The sequence below is a fragment of the Chiloscyllium punctatum genome, chromosome 17, assembly GCF_047496795.1.
Source record: "Chiloscyllium punctatum isolate Juve2018m chromosome 17, sChiPun1.3, whole genome shotgun sequence".
NCBI classification, from domain to species: domain Eukaryota; kingdom Metazoa; phylum Chordata; class Chondrichthyes; order Orectolobiformes; family Hemiscylliidae; genus Chiloscyllium; species Chiloscyllium punctatum.
Genome location: NC_092755.1, coordinates 78,485,944 through 78,507,505, shown reverse-complemented (window position 1 = coordinate 78,507,505; position 21,562 = coordinate 78,485,944). Strand labels below are relative to the sequence as shown.

Below are 21,562 nucleotides of genomic sequence, written 5' to 3'. Positions count from 1 at the left end.
CCAAAAGACAACATTCACTAATAAATCAAACAAAGCATCAAATAGAGTGTAAAGAGGGTAGGAACAAGGTTGTATCAGCAACATAGTGGATACCAAAATGATTACAGGGTCACAAATCCCCAAATGGTTGTCTGAACTGCAAAACAGGTCTTCAAGCAGTGAGACCTAATTCAAGCAAAGCTCAACTGGTGCATAATTACACTTTCAAGTGTGAAAAAATATTACACAATTCATAAACCTCAAACACCTTTATTTTGAATTGGCTATGAATTGATCCAATGCACATAGAAATAAAACAAAATGATACAAAGCAAGTTTATAGCTGCATAAACCAAGAATGCAGCAAAAAGATTAGACTCCTCGAACTCCTTTCCTGAGAACCATGCGTGTACCTACATCATATGGAGTGCAATGGTTCCAGATGGCAGCTCATCATCCACAGAGCAGTTAGGACTGGGTAAATACTGTTGGCCCAACCAATGCTGCCCACGTTCCAAAAGAAGAAAATTATTTAGTTGAGCATTAGACAAGTGTCATAATTCACATCCACAGAAAATGCAGTTCACCATGTTAGAGGTGCAAATAGTGCTAAAGGACCTGACATGTTGGTAGCATACACAGTACATATAGCAAGGATACTTATAGTAGAGTTCCCTCACAGAAAGTAATCTACACCCTAGATCTTGCACAGATATTTTCACCAAGCTAAATAAAGCCATACACAATCCAGAGGAAGCAGTAGATCCTTTCCAGGTACACTTCAACTTTCCTTTTAAAAAAAGTGCAAATCTATCTTGTGCATTTAACACTGAATTTGGTAAATATTCATGACAGGACTTTAATGCTGTTGATTAGTTGATATTCAAAACTTCCAATAACTAAATATAGTTCAAACCTTTTTTTGCACAAGAACCAAACAAAATAAGAGTCAAGAAACGTCTTTTATCATTCCAGAGATCAGCATTTAGGTATTAGCAAACTGGGGTCCATTTTAATTTGCATTAGGCCATAGTTTCTTGTATACTAAAACCACAACATTTATTACAATGCATGGTGTTTGCAGAATCTGCCTTCTAGAAATCTATTCATTTCTTGGCTGCTGATAGAGTCAACTAAATTCTAATACCAATTTTATCTGAAGATGTGAAGCTCTTAATTTTGCCACCCTGCTAAGATAAACATGCAATACTACAATGTATGTTCGCAGTCCTGCCAATGTTAAACTCTTGCAACATTAATAAAATCAGAAATGTGAATATTTTGCTCACAATCTGTAGGCTGTTCCTGCCACATACTCAGACTTTGGAAGAACACAAATTAAGTTTCTCAAAGAAAAACATCAACAGCAATTAGCATCCCGACAAATTCAATTGTCCAATACTGACAATTGTTAAAAAAAACTTCAAAATGCAATTTTAAATAACCAAATTAGATCATTGAATTCATGTTGACATTCAATGTCCAGTAAAAGTCAGTGGATCAGCAGATCACAGGTACTCAAAATGATCAAAAACATAGTTATAATGAAAACCTGAATTATTTACTTACAGTAAATAAATGATGCTCACTTGGACAAGATACTTGTTAATACAGTAAACTCAGCTTATTGTAATAGTTTGCAAAATGTCAAAGTAATCCTGACATAGCTTCAACTTGACAAACTGCGCTTAAAAACAGTATTTGATTTTTTTAAAAATCTGGGATCCAATACATTATATTATGGAGAGAGGGGAGAAGGGACCCTTGCCCATAATGCCAGGCGAGTGGTCGTCCCATTGATTAGGGAAGATCACTAGTCAGCATTTATACATCATTTCATGGCATGTGGAGTGGCATCAGATGACACAAATGGATATTGTCCCCACCCTCATCTTGGCTTAAACTTGAATAAACTACTGCACTCACCTAAAGAAAGAAACCTAGAGGATGGGGAAAAATGATATTTGTACTGACACTCCAACTTTGCATTAAAAAAAAGACATTACTCTTTAAAACTGATCCAAAATTAACCCTGAAACTGAAATTAGTGGCTGATCAGGGAAAGACACAGCAGTTTACAGTCCAGATTAGACTGCAGAAGTCTGTGTTGAAGTGACTGATTTCAGCTAGGGCACACAACCAACTAGAACATGGTGTGGGGGTGACATTTTCCTGGAGTTCTCAAATTATTTGGTGACTCCTGCTATTGACATACAAGGTGGTCAGGAGAGGGCAGGACCAGGCTCAGGCTCAGCTGCACATGCTTCATGATCAAATATTTTGTAGGTATTGACCATCTAGGATCGCACAAAAGGATAATTATAGGTGTGAAAACTGGAACAGCAGTGATGTTTGTGTAATGTACTGAAAAGCATTGAAGGATCATATACACTTTGTGGGAGCCTACTGTTTACCCAAAGCAGCAAGATGGTCAACAGCAGTGAGCTAAACATGTGGATGAACAAATCTTTAAACTGGAATGCTGATATAAAACAAAGATTCTGTAATCCTATATGTTGGGGTGATATATTGTTTACTTTAAATATTGAATTTGTACCAGACTTTAGTTAAGCCACATTAATTACTCAACACGTTTTTAAAGAAAGTCTGGAGAGGTGTCTGAGAATCCTGGAACTCTTTATCGAATAGAACTGTGTGCGCCACACAAATTGTAGCAGTTCAAGGTGGTTTACCAGGTATTCCCACATCCAGTGAATGTTGAAAAACAGAACACAGGACCATAGGTATGAAGAGATTCACAAATACAGCATATTGTGTTTGGAATTTCTCTCCCAAGAGTAATGTAAGCAAGATCCATAACATTTAAAAAGAAAAATGAACAAAAGTTTTAAAATATTACAGGTTTTGGGGAAGGGCATGGAAATGGGACAAAATGATAGGGTGCCCAAGAGGAGTCAAATTGGACTCCAAGTTAATGCTTTTTCTCTCTCCACAGATACCGCCAAATCTGCTGAGTTTCTCCAGCATCTTGTCTTGATTTCAGATCTCTAGCATCCACAGCACTTTGCTTTGATAAAGATTTTAAAATACAGACAGCGGGGATAAAGGCAGATCAAATGACTGCTTTCCAATGCTATAAAATTCTATGATTACTTGGATATGGAACACAGGGATTGTGCATAAAAAAGGAAATAATGAAAGGGGATTAAGCAAAGAGCCTGAAATCATAGCACAAAAAGAAAATGGTACAAGCAATTCAGCAGGTCTGACAGTATCAGAGAAGAGTCAACGGTGAGTGTGGGATGACAAGAAAATGGGTCAAAATGGATGGACTCCAAGGTCATCAAACCAGACTTTTAAAAATTCATTCTATTTCTCTCCACAAATGCTACCACACCTGCTGAGTTTCTTCAGCAGCTGTTGTACTTTGAATTTATTTTAGTATCATGAATGCAATGAACCTGGGGCTCAATAACATCTGTAATTCTACTGGTTGCCCTAATTCAGAGAACTTACCTTGTTCAAGGATTTGAGACAAAGCATTGGGAAGAGGAGAAGGCATGTCATGCATTTTGAATTTTTGACACCTGAGGAACTCTTGCCTTGGCTTGTGGATGCAGAAAACATCAGGTGTTTTGAAAATTGCGAGAGACTGTGTGCAAACAAAGTAATATCCAGCTGGATTGATTACAAGAATAGGTGCTGTTCTCCATTCACACAACTACCCAGAAATCTAAATGTTTACTTGGTCTAGAAAATACATGTTTGGAAAATGCTTCATTTTATACAGTTGTTTTTTTTAAAGTAGTAATCATTACAGGAAACATGATGGTTTTTATATTCACAGGTAGTAAAGTCGGTCTGCCAATGCCAGACTGGGTTCCCGATGAATACTTTGTCCCACTAAGAATGCAAGCTTGTGGGCATACTGGCAGGGGGCAGGCACACGAATAACACCCTAAAAAACAAAGAAACAGTTTATTTACAAACATTTTAGGTCCTTGTGAGCACAAAACTTCCAAGTTACATTCAGTATTTGAGATGTCAATACTTATTTTTATGAAACGTAGTCATTCACTTTTTGAAGTGCAAGAAAGTGCCACCCATCCCTTCATAACCACCTCAAGGGAGAGTTTAAAAATTAATGCAAATTAGGAGTAGGCCACCCAGCCTCTCAAGCCTGCTCTCTCATTTGATTTCACAGGCTGATCTGATTAGAAAGCATTCCTACCCTGCACCCAAAACCCTTTAGCCACCTACTTGTCAAAAATCTACCTCTGCCTTAAAAATATTCAAAAACTCAACTTGGACTACTTTTGAGTAAGACAGTTTCAAATAAGACAACATTTTTCATCATCCCTGTATTAAATGTGTTAAGACAAAGTAAGTAGAAATTTAATAAGCTATGTAACCAATTTTCGAAACCACTCAAGATATGATTCTATAATTCTAATTGGGAGTTTTCTAGCTGAACAACTATATTAAGAAAAGCAATGTTGAAATTCATTCAGGAAATGTTCATTTGTGTAAAGCAGTCTAAGTGGGATAGTATTAGAAACAATCAATGCTTGGCCTGAACTCTGCCCAGCATATTATTCAAACATAAAACAAACAGCTGTCTAAGAGACCCTTAAATTTACTTTCTATTTCAATTTCGAACTACATATTCTGGCCCAATTTTTCTGAATTAATTTAATATATAGTTTGAATGTAAAACTTGTCTTTTCCTTTTTACATTTTCTAAAAAAAACTTTGATCTTGCCAGTAACTTCTAACTGCATACATGTTCTCAACAAACATCAGCTAAAGATATTTGAGGGGTCGAATGAATGAATGATTACGACAACACCAGGGTTCAAAACTAAAATACATGGCTCAATGTTCAAACGTTCATCAAGAAACTACAATTCAAATCTTTTGTGATAAATGGATGTTAAGGTTTGCAGAATATAAGCAGACAGTCCAGTTTCAAACTCAGTTTGTAGTGTCTCCCCCTTTGGTGAACAGTAGCCTCAAAAATCTGGTAGTTGGAAGATTGAACAGCATTTAATTTAGATTTAAGGTAGAACTACTTTGAAAACGTTGGAAGAGCCAAGCCTCCAGCATGATCAGTTCTATTAAATGAAAGAGGAGATTATCTCACTCACCGGCCAATTGTAATACATGTGGCACAGCTTGTAGGTTAGTCGCTGCATGTAATCTGGTTTCAAGTTGCTGCTGTCATACACTACATTGTAGTGTGTCGGTGTAACTGTACCAACCCTCACTGACTGACTGACTATATAGAAGTCATACCTGACCCAAGAAAAGCAGACAGTTAAGAGTCAAATGTTTAAAATCCAATAAGCGACTCAAAAATTATGCTCAAAACGTTTAACAATACTTTACCATTCTGGTCGTGTGACATCTGTGTCAATGACAGTGCCAGGAGGTGGATTCTGTAATCTTCCACCAGCTTGTGAAAAAAACCTTGCATTAACACGCTTCTTTACAACAATTACTGACAGCTTTGGACTGAAAAAGAAACACTTGTTAGAGGTACCAACAGATAAAAATTGTACTTGAGAGTTTTAGAATTTGCACAACTCACTTGTAGTCAGTCAGGTATTTCAAACAATCTAGCAGCTGTGGAACCTCATAATTTACGACTGTGTTCAGCTGTCCATCACCAACTCCATCACGGTACACAATGATACGACCAGGCAGGCACTTATTGTGAGCATGCCATGTTTTCAAAGCAGCTGAGGAAATCAAAGTTCAACAAATGAAGTAATATTAATTAACTAACTTACAGGTAGAATACATTTAATTGTCCCAAAGAAAATTTAAGCAAACTTACTGTTAACACCAGATCACCTAAAAACATTGACTGAACTTCAAAATTGCACAGTTTTACTTGTGGACAATCCACAAATTTGCATTTAAGCAAATCAAATGTTGTGCCTAACATATGATCCAAATAGACGTACAGCATGGAAACAGACCCTTCAGTCCAACTTGTCCATACCAACCATATATCCTAACTATACCAGTCCCATTTGCCAGCACTTGGCCCATATCCCTCGAAACCCTTCCAATTCATATACCCATCCAGATGTCTTTAAAATGTTGTAACTGTACCAGCCTCCACTGCTTGACCTTCGTCGACTTGTCTTGTCACTTCCATACACACCACACCCACTGCTCGACCTTCGTCAACTTGATTAGAACTTAAGATTTGAGAGGCATGACCTGCCCCTCACAAAGCCATGCTGACTGCCTTTAATCACACTATGCTTTTCCAAATAGTCATAAATCCTATCCCTGAGAATTCTTTCCAAAACTTTGCTGACCACAGACGTAAGACTGACTGGTCTGTAATTGCCAAGGATTTCCCTATTCCCATTCTTGAAAAGAGGAACAACATTCCCCTCCCTCCAATCCTCTGGTACGACTCCTGGGGAGAGAGTGTGGAAGCAAATATCCTCGCCAGCGGCTTAGCAACCTCCTTTCTCACTTCCCAGAGCAGCCTAGGATAAATCTGGTCTGGCCCTGAGGACTTGCCAATCTTGATGTTTTCCAAAATCTCTAGCACATCAACTCATCAATCTTGATCTGGTCAAGACTGTATCCCAGCTCCTCTCAGTTTTCATTTACAACAAGTTCCTTTCCTCAGTGAAAACCGAAGCAGAAATAAAAAAGGTACTCATTTAGGGCTTCTCCTATCTGCTCAGATTCCACGTACAAGTTCCCTCCGCTATCCCTGACCGGCCCTACCTTCTCCCTGATCATTCTCTTATTCCTCACGTACGAGTAAAATGCCTTTGGGTTCTCCCTAATCCTTCTTGCCAAGCCTTTTTCATGCCCTGTCCTGGCTCTCCTCAGTCCATTTCTAAGCTCCTTTCTAGCAAGCCTGTAATCCTCTAAAGCTGTGCTAGATCCTTGCCTCCTCCACCTTGCGTAAGCTGCCTTCTTCCTTTTGATGAGAATTTCCTCTATTCTCTTCATGCAAGGTTCCTTAATCTTACCCTCTTCTTAGCTGTCTCAGAGGGACAATTTTGTGCATCACTCGCAACAACTGCTCCTTAAACAAACAGTCTCCACATGTCTGCTGTGCCCTTTCTGTGGAACAATTGCTCCCAGTCTGTACTTCCCAACTTGTGTTTGATAGCGTCATAATTTCTTTTTCCCCAATTAAATATCTTCCCTTTGTAACTGCTCCTTTCCCTCTCCAAGGTTATGCTAAATGTGAGACAGTTGTGGCCACTATCACCAAATAAACATTTGATTCAATGAATTAATTTGGTTTGATTCCTTACCCTGTGTCTGGGGAGTGACCACCTCCCTGTACATCCTCTCAATTTCCCCCCAGCCTCCCGGATGATCTGTAGTTCACCCTGCTCCAGCTCCAGTTCCCTAACTGTTTTTGAGGAGTTGGAGTTGAGTGCACATCCCGCAGATGTAGTCAGCAGAGATATGTGAAGTTTCTCTCACCTGTGACATTCTGCAGGAGGAACATGCAACTGCCCTAACATCCATATCTCTCTACTGATAGCCCACACAAGGGAAGAAAAGAAAAAACAGAAATCTGAAAACTTAACTAGTTTACAGACTCTTAGTAAGGTTGGAGGTGGTGAGTTGGAAGGAGACCCTATGGTGTAAGGTCTCTGGTTTAGAGCTCACCCACTTTAAAACTTCCCAGAATTCTTTTGCTCCTCCCTCGCACCTCTCGGCTGCTTTAGAAGCTGTACTGTTGCGGTTTCTCCAAACCTATTAGAAATGACCAATCTGGCATAATTTACAAGACTGTTAGTGTTAAAATTCTAAAGTTATGTACCCTTAAGTAAGATGTAATTCTATTTTAACACTAATCAATAATTAACATTAAAGTGCTTTATTAATGGTGTTGAAATAATTTAACATTGAATATAAAATAATAACCATTTCACTTTTTAAAATTTTGGTATTTTGCTACCTGTGCCCAGTTGTTCCTTTTGAAAAATTACTGAAGGGATTTAGTAATGTCCAGACCTGTTTTCTCCCCATCCCCCAAACTGAGTTAGTGATATGAGCAGACTGGAACACCAAACCCTACTTGATGACAGCACAGCTTTGGACACATGGAATCACTGGATCTTTGCAGGCAATTTTCTCCCACTTAGTCCATGTTCTTGGTTCGTCATCTGTACTAAGATCTGCTAACGTGATGCTTTGCTTAATAAGAAATGATGAAATAAATCAAAAACCTTTTAACCTTGCATCAATAACTCAAATCATTTGGGGAGATACTAAACAAGTATGTTGCATCACTGTTTACTGTGGAAGAGGTCATGGAAGACATAGAATGTGAGGAAGTAGATGGTGGCACCTTAAAATGTCCATATTACAGAGATGGTGCTGGATGTCTTAAAACGCATAAAAGTGAATAAATCTGCAGGACCCAATCAGGTGTACCCTAGAATTGTGGGAAGTTAGGGAAGTTATTGCTGGGCCCCTTGCTGAGATATTTGTATCATCGATAGTCACAGATGAGGTGCCAGAAGACTGGAGGTTGGCTAACATGGTGCCACTGTTTAAGAAAGGTGGTAAGGAAAAGCCAGGGAACTATAGACTTGCAAACCTGACATCGGTGGTGGGTAAGTTGTTGGAGGGGGTCCTGAGGGACAGGATTTACATGTTAACGATTTTTTTTTTGAGAAGGTTTGTATTTACATGTATTTGTACAGACAAGATTTACATGTTTTTGGAATGGCAAAATCTGATGAGGGATAGTCAGCATGGCTTTGGGGGAAATCATGTCTCACAAACTTGAATGAGTTTTTTGAAGAAATAATGAAGAGGATTGATGAGGGCAGAGCGGTGCACATGATATATATGGACTTCAGTAAGGCATTCAACAAGGTTCCTCATTGGAGCCTGGTTAGCAAGGTTAGATCTCACAGAATACAAGGAGAATTAGCTGTTTGGATACAGAACTGGCTCAAAAGGTAAAAGACAGAGGGTGGTGTCGGAGGGTTACTTTACAGACTGGAGGTCTGTGACCAATGGTGTGCCACAAGGTTCGGTCTTAGTTCTAGTGCTTTTCGCCATTTATATAAATGATTTGGGTGTGAACATAGGAAGTATAGTTAGTAAGTTTGCAGAGGACACCAAAATTGGAAGTGAAGTGGACAGTGAAGAAGGTTATCTCAGAACAACAGAATCTTGAACAGGGGGGTGGCAGGGTGGCTCAGTGGTTACCACTGCTTCCTCACAACCAGGCACCCAGATTCAATTCTGGCCTCGAGCAACTGTGTGGAGTTTGCACATTCTCCCCATGACTGCTTGGGTTTCCTTCAGCTACTCTGGTTTCCTCCCACATTCCAAAGACGTGCAGGTCAGGTGAATTGGCCGTGCTAAATTGTCCATAGTGTGAAATGCATTAGTCAGTCAGAGGGAAATGAGTCTGGGTGGATTACTCTTCGGAGGGTCAGTGTGGACTTGTTGGGCTGCAGGGTCTGTTTCCACACTGTAGCGAATTTAATCTTAAAACAAAAGTGGGCCAGTGGACTGAGAAGTGGCAGATGGAGTTTAAGTTACATAAATGGGAGATTCTGCATTTTGGAAGGCAAATCAGGGCAGGACTTGTACACTTAATAAGGTTCTGGGAACTGTTGCTGAACAAAGAAACAATGGAGTGCAGGTTCATAGTTCCTTGGAAGTGGAGTGGCAGGTAGGTAGGTTAGTGAATCTCCTTAGTGCAGATGGTTTGGATGGAGCCATTTTTGTCAGGTGTGTTCAGGAGGGTTTCCTTAGTATGCAGGCAGACCGACGAAGGGAGGGGTCATTTTGGATTTGGCACTCAGCAATGAGCCAGGACAGATGTCAGATCTCGCAGTGGGACAACACTTTGACAGTGACCACAACTGTCTCACATTTACCATAGCCTTAGAGAGAAAGGAGCAGTTACTGAGGGAAAGTAGCATCATAATTTCCTTTTCCCCAATTAACTATCAGGCAGAAGTTGAGAAGTACAGATGGGAAGCAATTGTTCCACAGAAAGGGCACAGCAGACATGCAGAGACTATTTTAAGGAGCAGTTGTTGAGTGTGATGCACAAATTTGTTCCTCAGACAGGTAAGAAGGGGTAAGATTAAGGAACCTTAGATGACCAGAACAGATGAGCTTCTCGTCAAAAGGAAGGAGGCAGTTTACATAAGGTGGGGGAAACAAGGATCTAGCACAGCTTTAGAGAATTACAAGCGTACTAGAAAGGAGCTCGGAAATGGACTCAGGAGAGCCAGGAGGGGGCACGAAAAAGGCTTGGCAGGAGGGATTAGGGAGAAACCAAAAGCATTTTATTCATACATGAGGAATAAGAGGAGAATGATCAGGGAGAAGGTAGGGCCGGTCAGGCGTAGCGTAGGGACCTTGTGCGTGGAGTCTGAGCAGATAGGGGAATAAATAAATTTTGACAAAGGGTCAGTTAGACTCTAAACGTCAGCTCTTTTCTCTCAGATGCTGCCAGACATGCTGAGATTTTCCAGCATTTTCTCTTTTGGTTTCAGATTTCAGTATCCGCAGTAATTCGCTGTTACCCTAAATAAGTTTTTTTTTTACTTGCTTTTCACTAAGGAAAGGGACCTTGTTGTGAATGAGAACTTTGAAGAGCTGGGATACAGGCTTGCACAGATCAAGTTTGATGAAGTTGATGTGCTGGAAGTTTTGGCAAATATTAAAATAGATAAGTCCCCAGGCCAGACCAGATTTATCCTAGGCCGCTTCAGGACGTGAGAAAGGAGGTTGCTAAGCTGCTGGCGAAGATCTTTGCTTCCGCACTCTCCACAGGAGTCGTACCGGAGGATTGGTGGGAGGCAAATATTGTTCCTCTTTTAAAGGAGGGGAATAGGGAACACCCTGGCAATTACAGACCAGTCAGTCTTACGTCTGTAGTCAGCAAAGCTTTGGAAAGAATTCTGAGGGATAGGATGTTTGACTATTTGGCAAAGCACAGTGTAATTAAAGGCAGTCAGCATGGCTTTGTGATGGGCAGGTCATGCCTCTCAAATCTTAAGTTCTTTGAGGAGGTGACAAGTCGACGAAGGTCGAGCAATGGATGTGGTGTGTATGGACCTCAGCAAGACATTTGATAAGGTTCCCCATGGTAGGCTCATTCATAAAGTCAGGACATTTGGGATCCAGGGAGATTTGGCGATCTGGATTCAGAATTGGCTGGCTGACAGAAGGCAGAGAATGGTTGTAGATGGGAAGTATTCTGCCTGGGGTCAGTGTTGAGTGGTGACCCGCAGGGCTCTGTTCTTAGGCCTCTGCCCTTTGTAGTTTTTAGAAATGACTTGGATGAGGAGATTGAGGGGTGGGTTAGTAAATTTTCAGATGACACAAAGGTTGGAGGTGTCGTCGTTAGTATAGAGGGCTACTAAAGGCTGCAGCACTGGGCTGAAAAATGGCAAATGGAGTTCAACCTGGATAAATGCAAAGTGATGCACTTTGGAACATAGAAGAATACAGCGCAGTACAGGCCCTTCGGCCCTCGATGTTGCGCCAATCAAAGCCTACCTAACCTACACTAACCCACTGTCCTCCATATACCTATCCAATGCCTGCTTAAATACCCATAAAGAGGGAGAGTCCACCACTGCTACTGGCAGGGCATTCCATGAACTTACGACTCGCTGAGTGAAGAACCTACCCCTAACATCAGTCCTATATCTACCCCCCCCTTAATTTAAAGCTATGCCCCCTTGTAATAGCTGACTCCATACGTGGAAAAAGGTTCTCATGGTCAACCGTATCTAAACCCCTAATCATCTTGTACACCTCTATCAAGTCACCCCTAAACCTTCTTTTCTCCAATGAAAACAACCCCAAGTGCCTCAGCCTTTCCTCATAGGATCTTCCTACCATACCAGGCAACATCCTGGTAAACTTCCTCTGCACCCGTTCCAGTGCCTCCACTTCCTTCCTATAGTATGGCGACCAAAACTGCACACAATATTCCAGATGCGGCCGCACCAGAGTCTTATACAACTGCAGCATGACCTCAGGACTCCGGAACTCAATTCCTCTACCAATAAAAGCCAGTACGCCATATGCCTTCTTCACTGCACTATTTACCTGGGTGGCAACTTTCAGAGATCTGTGTACATGGACACCAAGATCCCTCTGCTCTTCCACACTACCAAGTATCCGACCATTAGCTCAGTACCCCATCTCTTTGTTACTCTTACCAAAGTGAATCACCTCACACTTAGCTACATTGAACTCCATTTGCCACCTTTCTGCCCAGCGCTGCAGCTTCTCTATATCCCGCTGTAACCTGCCACATCCTTCCTCACTGTCTACAACTCCTCCGACTTTCGTATCATCCGCAAACTTGCTCACCCAACCTTCTAACCCTTCCTCCAGGTCATTTATAAAAATGACAAAATGGTCCCAAAACAGATCCTTGCGGAACACCGCTGGTGATGGCACTCCAAGATGAACCTTTGCCATCAACTACTACCCTCTGTCTTCTTCCAGCCAGCCAATTCCTAATCCAAACCTCCAACTCACCCTCAATGCCATATCTCTGTATTTTCTGCAGTAGCCTACCATGGGGGACCTTATCAAACGCCTTACTAAAATCCAAAAATATACCACATCTACCACTTTCCCCTCATCTACCTCCTTAGTCACCTTCTCAAAGAATTCAATAAGGTTTGTGAGGCACGACCTGCCCTTCACAAAACCATGCTGACTATCCTTGATCACATTATTCTTATCCAGATGTGCATAAATCCTATCCCTTACAATTCTCTCTAAGACTTTGCCCACAACAGAAGTGAGACTCACTGGCCTATAGTTACTAGGATTATCCCTACTCCCCTTCTTGAACAAGGGAACCACGTTTGCTAGCCTCCAGTCCTCCGGCACTACTCCTGTAGACAAAGAGGACACAAAAATCAAGGCCAATGGCTCAGCAATCTCCTCCCTTGCTTCCCAGAGAATCCTAGGATAAATGCCATCAGGCCCAGGGGACTTATCTATTTTCACCCTTGCCAGAATTTCCAACACCTCTTCTCTACATATCTCAAAGCCATCCATTCTACTTATTCGTGCCTCAGTATTCATATCGACAACAATGTCCTGTTCCTGAGTAAATACTGACGAAAAGTATTCATTCAGTGCCTCCCCAATCTCTTCAGCCTCCACACGCAACTTCCCATTACTATCCTTGATTGGACCTATTCCTACCCTAGTCATTCTTTTATTCCTAACATACCTATAGAAAGCCTTAGGGTTTTCCCTAATCCTACCAACTAAGGACCTTTCATGTCCCCTCCTTGCTGCTCTTAGCTCTCTCTTCAGGTCCTTCCGGGCTACCTTATAACTCTCAATTGCCCCAATTGAACCTTCACACCTCATCTTTACAAAGGCCGCCCTCTTCCATTTAACAAGGGATTCCAATTCCTTATTAAACCACGGCTCCCTCACACGACCTTTTCCTCCCTGCCTGATAGGTACGTACTTATCAAGGACACTCAATAGTTGCTCCTTGAACAAGTTCCACATATCAATTACGCTCTTGCCTTGGAATCTACTTTTCCAATCCACACATCCTAAGTCATGCCTCACCGCATCATAATTTCCCTGCCCCCAGCTATAACTCTTGCCCTGTAGTACACACTTATCCCTCTCCATCACTAGAGTAAAAATCACCGAATTGTGGTCACTGTCCCCAAAGTGCTCACCTACCTCTAGTTCTAATACCTGGCCTGGTTCGTTACCCAGAACCAAATCCAGTATGGCCTCACCTCTTGTTGGCTTATCTACATATTGTGTCAGGAAACTCTCCTGCACACATTGCACAAACACTGACCCATCTAACGAACTTGAGCTATAGCTTTCCCAATCAATATCAGGAAAGTTAAAGACCCCCATAACAACCACCCTATTACTGTCACTTCTCCTGAATCATCTTCGCAGTCCTTTCTTCAACGATTCTAGGACTATTAGGAGGCCTGTAAAAGACTCCTAATAGGGTGACCTCACCTCTCCTATTCCTAACCTCAACCCAAACTACCTCAGATGGCAAATCTTCGTCCATCTTCCTTTCCACCGCTGTAATACTATCTTTGACAAGCAAAGCCACACCCCCCCCTCTTTTACCCCCACCTCTGACCCTACTAAAACACTTAAACCCTGGAACCTGCAACAGCCAATCCTGTCCCTGATCTAGCCATGTCTCCGTAATAGCCACAACATCGAAGTCCCAGGTACCAACCCACGCTGCAAGTTCACCTACCTTATTTCGTATACTTCTGGCATTAAAGTATACACACTTCAAGCCACTCTTCTGTTTACAGGCACCCTCCTTTAAGATTGATGCCATATTCCTAACCTCCCTACACTCCAGGTCCTGCACCCTAAAGCTACAGTCTGGGTTCCCATGCCCCTGCAGAGTTAGTTTAAACCCCCCCCCCCCCCCCCAAGAGCACTAGCAAACCTCCCCCCAAGGATACTGGTGCCCCTCAGGTTCAGGTGCAGACCATCCTGTTTATAGAGGTCCCACCTTCCCCAGAAAGAACCCCAGTTATCCAAGTACCGAAATCCCTCCCTCCTGCACCATCCCTGTAGCCACGCATTTAACTGTTCTCTCTCCCTATTCCTCGACTCTCTATCACGTGGCACGGGTAACAAACCAGAGACAACAACTCTGTTCGTTCTAACTCTGAGCTTCCAACCTAGCTCCCTAAAAGCCTGTCTAACATCCTCAGCACTCCTCCTACCTATGTCATTGGTGCCAATATGGACCACGACTTCAGGCTGCTCCTGAAGGTCTAACTCAACTGCTGAATATAGGATTAAATACAGGATTCTTAGCAGTGTGGAGGAACAGAGGGACCTGGGTGTGCAAGTACATAGATCCCTCAAAGTTGCCACCCAAGTGGGTAGGGTTGTTCAGAAAGCATATGGTGTTTTGGCTTTCATTAACAGGGGGAATCGAGTTCAAGAGCCACGAGGTTGTACTGCAGCTCTGCAAGTCCTTGGTGAGACCACACTTGGAATATTGCGTCCAGCTCTGATCGCCCTACTATAGGAAAGAGGGGCTTTGGAGAGGGTGCAAAGAAGGTTTACCAGCATGCCGCCTGGACTGGAGGGCTTATCTTATAAAGAAAGGTTGAATAAGCTTGGACTTTTCTCTCTGGAGAGGAGGGGGAAGAGAGGAGACCTGATCGAGGTGCACAAAATAATGAGACGAATAGATAGACTCAATAGCCAGAGACTTTTCCCCAGGGCAGGATGGACTGGCACGAGGGGTCATAGTTTGAAGATATTAGAAGGAAGGTATAAAGGAGACGTTAGAGGTAGGTTCTTTGTGCAGAGTTGTGAATGCATGGAATGTGTTGCCAGCGGTGGAGGAGGAAGCGGAGTCACTGGGGACAGTTAAGCAACTACTGGACAGTCACATGGATAGCAGTGAGTTGAGGGGTGCATAGGTTAAGTTACTATATTTTACATTAGGATTAAATCTCGACAACATCGTGGGCCAAAGGGCCTGTTCTGTGCTGTACTTTTCTATGTTCTACTAACAGCAGCATCAGCTTAATTTCTGCACTCAACTGCTCACATGCAGACACACATTTGCTTTAAAAAGGAGCAACAATGATGAATACCAAGCTTCACTATCATTGTCTCAATATCCGGGCTTTAAAAAAAAAGGTGCCAGAAATGAAGTATACTATAAGGCTGTTGAATGCATGAGCCTAAAAGAATGCTTGTTAAAAGGAGTAAGTAATCAGGGTTAACTGTTTCTTTAATGGTCTCAAAGACGACAGCAGAGTGAATGCACAGATTAGCTAAGCGTAGTTGTGCCCACTGATTAAGGAACTTTAAAGTGGGAAATATGGTGACCCTTCATGGATGTCTGAGTGCCTGTCAACTTGAGAATACTTAGTTTTTTGATGCATGAAAGAAAACTGTCTCAAATAGCTCTTATACAGTATAGAATTGTTGATGGTTTTGCTTTCCTTGCATGTAATAACCTTTGATGTTCTTTTCCTCAAAGTAAATTGGCAGCCTCTTGGAAAAAATATTTAATGACTATCAGACTCTTTAAAAAAAAACTGCAGAAACAATAGATGGTTTATTAAGCCAGGTTTCATCCTGGGGATGTGATGTCCTGCATTACCATCAGCTGGTAATACACTTACACATGGAATGTTTTTAAGTATAGAACATCTTTATTCAATTCAAGCATCTACCTACCTTGTAAACAAACTTTTAATCCATCTACAAGTTCTTGTCCACGCTCTTGCAAGATGCAGCGAGAAAACCACCTGGTCAAAGACCACCACATTAGTTATTATTCTTCAATTTTATTATGTGAAAAGTTGGTGATGCAATCCTTCACACAAGATTGACATTTAAATTCATATTTAGCAATGTGTGTGTAGAGGATAAAAAAAACAAAATTAAAATAAAAATCTCCTAAACTATGTAAAGCAAATATTCCAGTTAAACTCTGCTGCATCATTTCTTCAAATTGTATGCATACAGCATACTACTTCCTACTAAAAGCTCAAGATTTTCCTTTAGTTTAATTTCTAGCTTTTAAGTGTTGACTAATCGACAAGTCAGTCAAACTGACATCATTTTATTCCAGTGTAGAAAATTCTGCTCAGTACAGGAGAACAGAGCTAAACTCCATCAGCATTTCTGCAACCTCACAACATTTCAGATTTTGGTTGCTATGCCAACCAAGAATGCTGTTTGCAACTAGGCCAACTCCAAAGAAACTTTTATTTCAAACTGCCAAAGACCCTGAAATGAACAAATCATGTGCCATAGTCAAAATAACTTGCTGAACAGACGAGACCATTTGTAAGAAATCACAACCTTAGAACTAAACACTAAAAACATCAGATTAAAAACTGCATGATTGTTTATGTACTAACTGCTTACTTCATCAACCAACCTTCAGAACATAGCATATTTAACAGAGGATTTAGAGTCAGATGTACAGTATGGAAACCAATTCATTGGTTCAACTCATCCATGCTGACCAGATGTCCTAAATTAAGCTAGTCTTATTGCTAGCATTTGGCCTATATCCCTCTAAACCTCTCTTATTTAAATGTATCTATTCTGATTCCTTTTAAAATGTTGTAATTGTAACCAGCTTGACCACTAACTCTGGTAGCTTGTTTCATACATGCACCACCCTCTGCGTGAGCAAGTTGACCCTTAGGTCCCTTTTAAATCTTTCACCTCTTATCTTAAACCTATGCCCTCTAGTTTTGGACTCTTCCCCCCCCCACCAAGAGAAAAGACACTGACAGTTCACCCTATTTATGCCCATGATTTTATGAACTTCTATAAAAGGTCATCCCTCAGCCTTCGATGCTCGAGGGAAATAGCCCCAGGATATGAAGCCTCTCCTACAATTCAAACCTTCCAACCCTGGCAACATCCTTGCACATCTTTGCTGAACCCTTTTAGGGTTCACAACATCTTGCCCATGGCTGGGAGACTAGAATTAAACACAGCATTTCAAAACTGGCCTAACCAATGTCCTGTACAACCACAATGTGACCTCCCGATTCCTATACTCAATGCACTGACCAATAAAGGCAAGCGTACCAAATATCATCTTCACAATCCAGCCGACCTGTGATTCCACTTTTAAGGAACTATGAACCTGCGCCTGAAGGTCTCTTTGTTCAGAAACACTCCTCAGGACCTTACCATTAGGGCACATACATCCTGCCCTGATTTGCCTTTCCAAAATGCAGCACCTCACATTTATCTAAATTAAACTCCATCTGCCACTCCTTGGTTTAGAGGTTGCAGTACATAAGGTGCGCCACCTGAAAGCATCAGGTCAGATGGGAGGTGATGGCCTAGTGATATTATCGCTAGATTATTAATCCAGAAACTGAGAGGATGATCCATCTCAGCCTCCTCCTGTGGTCCCTAGCATACAGATACCAGTCTTCAGCCAAGTCGATACCATGTGGTATCAACAAATAGCTGGAGACACTGGATACTGCAAAGGCTATGGGCCCTGGCAACATTCTGGCAATTAGCACTGAAGACCAGTGCTCCAGAACTTGCCACTCCCTTGGCCAAGCTGTTCCAGTGCAGTTATAACACTGGCACCTAACTATGTGGAAAATTCCACAGGTATGTCCTGTACATAAAAAAAAAGGAGAAATCCAACCTGACCAATTACCGCCACAATGCTCTATTCTCAAATCATAGGTAGTGAGATGGAAAGAGTCATCAATAGTGCTATCAAGCCACTCCTGTTCAGCAATAACTTGGTCAGTGACACCTAGCTCCTGACCTCATTACAGCCTTGGTTCAAACATTGGCATGACCTGCTGAAAGCAAAAGGATAGGAAAGGCAAGATTCATGAACAGTGGATGACAGGAGAAATCGTCCGACTAGCCAAGAGAAAAAGGGAAGCGCAGATAAGGTCCAAGCAGCTAAGAACAGAATGGGCCCTGGAGGAATAATCAGGAGAGTAGGACAAGTCTTAAATGAGGAATTAAGTGGGCTAAAAGGGGTCATGAAATAGCTTTAGCGAGCAGAATTAAGGAGAACCCCAAAGCCTTTTCAATCTTATATAAACAGCAAGCGGGTAACTAGAGAAAGGATTGGTCCACTAAAGGATAGGAAAGGAAGGCTGTGTGTCGAACCCGAGAGAATGGGTGAGACTCTGAATGAATACTTTGCATCAGTGTTCACTGAGGACAGAGACATGATGAATGTTGAGATTAGTGATAGAAGTTTGATTACTCTGGATCACGTTGACATAAGTAGGGAAGATGCGTTGGGTAGGCTAGAGGTTACTAAGGTGGACATATCCCCAGGACGAGATGGGACCTATCCCAAATTGCTGAGGGAGGCGAGAGGGGAAATAGCTGGGGCCCTGACAGATATCTTTGTGGCATCCTTAAACACAGGTGAGGCGCTGGAAGATTGGAGGGTTGTTCATGTTGTGCCCCTGTACAAGAAGGGTAGTAGGGATATTCCGAGTAACTACAGATCAGTGAGCCTGACATCAATGGTGGGAAAGTTGTGGAGAAGGTACCGAGGGATAACATCTATTTATATTTGGAAAAGAAAGAGCTCATCAGTGATAGGCAACATGGTTGTGTGTGGGGGAGCTCGTACCTCACCAAGAGTTCTTTGAGTGACCAAGATCAATGAAGGAAGTTTCTTGAAATGGAGAAAGGTGACTGGTGGTGTTCCACAGGGGTCAGTGCTGGAGCCAGTGTTGTTTGTGATATACATAAAGGACCTGGAAGAGGGCACTGTTGGTCTGATCAGCAATTTTGCAGCTGACATGAAGATTGGTGGAGTAGCAGAAAGCATAGGGGACTGTCAAAGAATACAGGAGAATATAGATAGACTGGAGAGTTAGGCAGAGAAGTGGCAGATGGAGTTCAATCCAGGCAAATGTGAGGTGATACATTTTGGAAAGTCTAATTCTCAAGCGAATTATACAGTAAACGGAAGAGCCTTGGGAAAAGTTGATGAGCAGAGTGTTCTGGAAGTTCAGGTCCATTGTACCCGAAAGGTTGTAGCACCGGTGGATAGGGTGGTCAAGGCAGCACATGGTATGCTTGCCTTCATTGGACGGGGTAGTGAGTATAAGAGCTGGCAGGACATGTTAAAATTGTACACTACTTTGGTTTGGCCGCATTTAGGACACTGTACAGTTCTGGTCGCCACATTACCAAATGGAGAGGGTGCAGAGAAGGTTTACGGGGATGTTGCCAGGTATGGAATGTGCTAGCTATGAAGAGAGATTGTATAGGTTGGGATTGTTTTCATTAGAAAAAAAAAGGAGATTGAGGGGGGACCTGATTGAGGTCTACAAAATCATGAAGGGTATAGACAGGGTAGATAGAGATAAGCTTTTTCCCAGGGTGAAGGATTCAATAACTAGAGGTCATGCTTTCAAGGTGAGAGAGGTGAAAAGTTTAAGAGGGATACATGCAAGTATTTTAAACAGAGGGTGGTAGGTGCCTGGAACGCTTTGCCAGCAGAGGTAGTAGAGGCAGGCATGGTAGTTTCATTTAAGATGCGTCTGGACAGGTGCATGAATAGATGGGGAGCACAGGGAAACAGAGGCTTAGGAATTGGGCGACAGGTTTAGAAGGTGGATTTGGATTGGTTCAGGCTTGGAGGGCCAAAGGGCCTGTTCCTGGATTGTAAATTTTCCTTGTTCTTTTTGTTCTTTGTATGAACAAAAGACTTGAATTGCAGAGGGGAGGTGAGGAAACACCTTGATAACCAAGGAGCCCGAGCTGAACTGGAATCGATGGGTATCAGGGACAAACTCTCCACTGCTTGGAGTCATACCTGGCACATAAGAAGATGGACACTGAATCCTCCATTCTCAACATCCTGAAGGTTCCCATTGACCAGACGCTCAACTGGACTCACCACAAACTGAGTGGCTATAAGAGCAGTTCAGAGGCTAGGAATACTGCAACAAGTAACTCACCTCCTTACTCCCCAAAGCCTGTCCACTATCTACAACTTATTATTACTATCTCATGAACTTAAAAGGCACAAGTCAGGGGTGTGCCTGAACGAGTCCAGCCCCAACAACACAAGCAGCTTGACACTATCCAGAACAAAATATAGCCCACTTGGTTGGCACTACATCTGTAAGCATCCACTCTTACAATCACTGACTCTCAGGAGTAACACTGTGTACAAGTTGTGCTGCAGTAACTCACTAAAGCTGCTTAGATAGCTCCTTCTAAACCAGTGCCAGCTAAAAGGACAAGAGCAGCAGATACAAGGGAACACCACCCCTTCTAAGTTCCTCCCCAATCCTGTCTTAGAAATACATCACCAGGTCAAAATCCTGGAATTCCCTCCCTAATCTCAGACGATTCAAGAAGGAATCTCACTAGCATCTTAAAGGGCAACTGGTAAGGGCAATAAATGCTGGCCCAGCCAACAATGCTCAAACCCCACAAGTGAATGACAAAGAAATGCCATAATCTATTTCATTTCATTCTAACTGAAGTGCTAAGTTATTAACTGCAGAGTTTGTATAAAGCTGAAATAGGGAAGTCTGAAGTGGGGTTGGAGAAAAGGAAAAAAGTCTGAAAGAAAAAAAAACAATTTTCACCTTGAGGTTTGATTTGTGTTGTATATTCATACTTTCCAGCTTCCCCAAAACCCCACATGTTTAAACTGATTTCAATGCAAACATTAAGGAAGAAATGTCAACTTTATATGGAGAAGGGATATGCTTTCATTGTAATTAATTAGGATAAATTTAAAAAACAGTGTTCTAAAGATACCTTCCACTTGGAACTTACCTTGTTATTGACTGATTAATACTGGCTACAAATCCTGCAATGGACTTCCTCCCAGCAGCATTATCATGGTAACAATCTATGCCAACCACCATGAGCTGTTTGAGCTGTAAAACATTCACCACATTAAGTCACCCATACTTTAGAATGCAATCAAGTCCAAATCAGTTGACACCAGAGCATCTTCCCAAATCCACAAGGGAAATTAACTTCCGTACCAAAGATTCCACTGTTTTTTTAAAAACAAAAGGAGACTATTATAGACTCTTCACAAACTTTCCTATTATACAGTTATTTTTACTTAAAATCAAAC

At 41.9% G+C, this 21,562-nt stretch overlaps 1 protein-coding gene across 1 annotated transcript in view; it reads right to left on the bottom strand.

The window, feature by feature from the left end:
- Positions 1–253: 253 nt before the first annotated feature.
- Positions 254–21,562, bottom strand: part of piwil1 (piwi-like RNA-mediated gene silencing 1) — a 50,276-nt gene continuing 28,967 nt past the window's right edge. Inside the window, exons 16-21 of the mRNA XM_072587655.1 lie at positions 21,253–21,356; positions 16,168–16,238; positions 5,531–5,681; positions 5,329–5,454; positions 5,088–5,235; positions 254–3,898 (exon numbers count right to left, since the gene is read on the bottom strand). Coding sequence (XP_072443756.1) covers positions 3,782–3,898; positions 5,088–5,235; positions 5,329–5,454; positions 5,531–5,681; positions 16,168–16,238; positions 21,253–21,356 — 717 coding nt within the window. The 3' untranslated portion in view covers positions 254–3,781. The remainder of the gene's footprint in view (positions 3,899–5,087; positions 5,236–5,328; positions 5,455–5,530; positions 5,682–16,167; positions 16,239–21,252; positions 21,357–21,562) is intronic.